This window comes from Penaeus chinensis, chromosome 31 (genome assembly GCF_019202785.1).
Source record: "Penaeus chinensis breed Huanghai No. 1 chromosome 31, ASM1920278v2, whole genome shotgun sequence".
Lineage (NCBI taxonomy): Eukaryota > Metazoa > Arthropoda > Malacostraca > Decapoda > Penaeidae > Penaeus > Penaeus chinensis.
Window position 1 is genome coordinate 36,660,104 of NC_061849.1, and position 2,500 is coordinate 36,662,603.

General features: G+C 44.1%; 2 protein-coding genes across 2 annotated transcripts in view; both read left to right on the forward strand.

Moving 5' to 3' along the window:
• The window catches only part of LOC125041692 (anaphase-promoting complex subunit 15B-like), a 2,254-nt gene extending 1,295 nt beyond the window's left edge, over window positions 1–959 (forward strand). The window contains exon 2 of the mRNA XM_047636883.1: window positions 604–959. Within this exon, the coding sequence (XP_047492839.1) occupies window positions 604–816 (213 nt within the window). The 3' untranslated portion in view covers window positions 817–959. The remainder of the gene's footprint in view (window positions 1–603) is intronic.
• The window catches only part of LOC125041689 (tRNA-specific adenosine deaminase 1-like), a 1,980-nt gene continuing 302 nt past the window's right edge, over window positions 823–2,500 (forward strand). The window contains exon 1 of the mRNA XM_047636874.1: window positions 823–2,500. This exon is cut by the window's right edge and continues 302 nt beyond it. Coding sequence (XP_047492830.1) covers window positions 957–2,444 — 1,488 coding nt within the window. The 5' untranslated portion in view covers window positions 823–956 and the 3' untranslated portion in view covers window positions 2,445–2,500.

The following is a 2,500-nucleotide window of genomic DNA, read 5'->3' on the forward strand; positions in this document are numbered from 1 at the left end:
TCCTCTTTCTCTTCCTCCTCCTCCTCTTTCTCTTCCTCCTCCTCCTCTTTCTCTTCCTCCTCCTCCTCTTTCTCTTCCTCTTCCTCCTCCTCCTCCTCCTCCTCCTCTTTCTCTTTCTCTTCCTCCTCCTCCTCCTCCTCTTTCTCTTTCTCTTCCTCTTTCTCTTCCTCCTCCTCCTCTTTCTCTTCCTCCTCCTCCTCTTTCTCTTCCTCCTCCTCCTCCTCCTCCTCTTTCTCTTCCTCTTTCTCTTCCTCTTCCTCTTCCTCTTCCTCTTCCTCTTCCTCTTCCTCTTCCTTTCCTCTTCCTCCTCCTCCTCCTCCTCCTCCTCCTCGTCCTCCTCCTCCTCTTTCTCTTTCTCTTCCTCTTCCTCTTCCTTTTCCTCTTCCTCCTCCTCCTCTTTCTCCTCCTCCTCCTCCTCCTTTTCCTCCTCCTCCTTTTCCTCTTCCTCCTCCTCCTCCTCCTCCTCCTCCTCCTCCTCCTCCTCCTCCTCCTCCTCCTCCTCCTCCTCCTCCTCCTCCTCCTCCTCCTCCTCCTTATATGCCATCTTCTCACAGGAAAGTAAGAAAAAAGCTCATGTTACTCTTGCCCTAATTTTCTGTCCAGGATCAGGAGCAGGTGTATCAGGAGCAGATGTTGGCCATCCAGCAGAAAGGGAGTGATATAGTGCCCATAGGGAAGAGTGCCACGGAGCAGTACAGTGAAGATGAAGAAGATGACAATGATGATGAATACGATGATGATGATAATGATGATGATGAGGAAGAAGATGATGATTCTGAAATGAATGATGATTATTCCGATCAGCTGTTGCACTGAAGGGTAGGTTGAGTTAATAAAGATAACTGTTGTGGTGGATTTCCAGAAGAAAGACAGACTTCTTGTTATTTGATGTTTTTGTTCTTCTTCAGTGTTTTTTGTTTAATTATATATATATTAAATTTAAAATATTGTTCAAGATGACTGATACATACAATGAAAAGTTTGCTGATCGGGTTGCACAGCTCAGCATTTCCAAATTTATGAGTTTGGGAAAGACAGGTAAGCCGAAGGAACACACAGAGTGGACCTTACTGGCATGCATCTTGCAGCTGGAGGAAGGCAATATGCAGGTTGTGTCTTTAGGAACGGGTTCAAAATGCATTGGGGCTGCACAATTAACGGGAGCAGGAGACATCCTTCATGATAGTCATGCAGAGGTAGTGGCCAGGAGAGCTTTTGTACTTTATCTCTTAGAACAGGTTGATAGAGCAGTGAAAGGCCAAGAGAGCCTGTTCCAAGAGGAAGAAGGGAAGTATGTTATCAGGGAAGGAGTGACCTTTCACTTTTATGTTAGTCACACTCCCTGTGGTGATGCGTCTATATTCCCAAAGCAGGGATGGGATGAATTCTATGGTGACTGCCTGAAGACATCTTGTACACAGCATTATATTATTAATCAAGAGTATGTTTGTGACACACATCCTGTTATGTTTGAGCAGGTTTCAGACTCATTAATTGAGGCCAACAAGGACAGAAATGAATTTGAACAGCCAACCAAGAAGTTGAAAAAAAACAGCATTATTTCTGGTAGTGCAGATGGCACAAAATGCCATCAGAGCAGATCTGAAAAGGAAGCACCATCTGAGAGCTGGTCATGGGCTGTCACCGAAAAGACTAATGAGAAAAGCAATAAAAATCTAGAAAATCAAGATATTCACCGAACAGGAGCAAAGACTGTGGAAGGTGAACATGAAGACCCAAGATTGCCTGGGGCTGATTATCATGTCACTGGTGCTTTACGCACAAAACCAGGGAGGGGAGATCCCACCCTTTCCATGTCCTGCAGTGACAAAATCTTCAAATGGACTGTTTTAGGAGTACAAGGAGCTCTCCTCATGCTTTTCCTAAAAAATCCAGTGTACTTGGAAACCATAACCATTGGTCATTGTCCATACAGCCAGGAAGCCATGCTCAGAGCTTTATTCAGCAGATTTGAAACCAAATTGAAAAATGTTCAGCTCCCAGTAGGTTTTAGAATTGTTACTCCACATTTGCTCTCTTCGGGCATTGGCTTTCCTTTCTCCAGAGACAATGTTACCCATTTGTCTCCAAATCCCAGCAAGGTCATGCCGTCCCCCACTTGCCTCGTCTGGAGCAACACTTCAACCCACCAAGACAAGCACGAAGTCGCAACAAATGGCAGGAAGCATGGCATAACCAAAAAAGCAATTGGCACACCCAAAAGTTGGGTCAGTATATGTTGCAAGTCTCTCCTCTTGAAAATCAAAGACATTGCTCAGAGTGATCAGTGCAACATCAGTAATGGGATAGACTTCACAAATCATAATTATGGCAAGATAAAGGCTCATGCAAGGAATTACTACCAAGCATGGAGGGAATTAAAAACTAATGTTCTAGACAACTGGACTGCTAAACCTAGCTTTGTTAAGACTTTCAAAGGCTAAAAATTTAAATGAGTGTGAAGTTATTAAACAGTGAATGCAGTTTTATTCCTACCTTT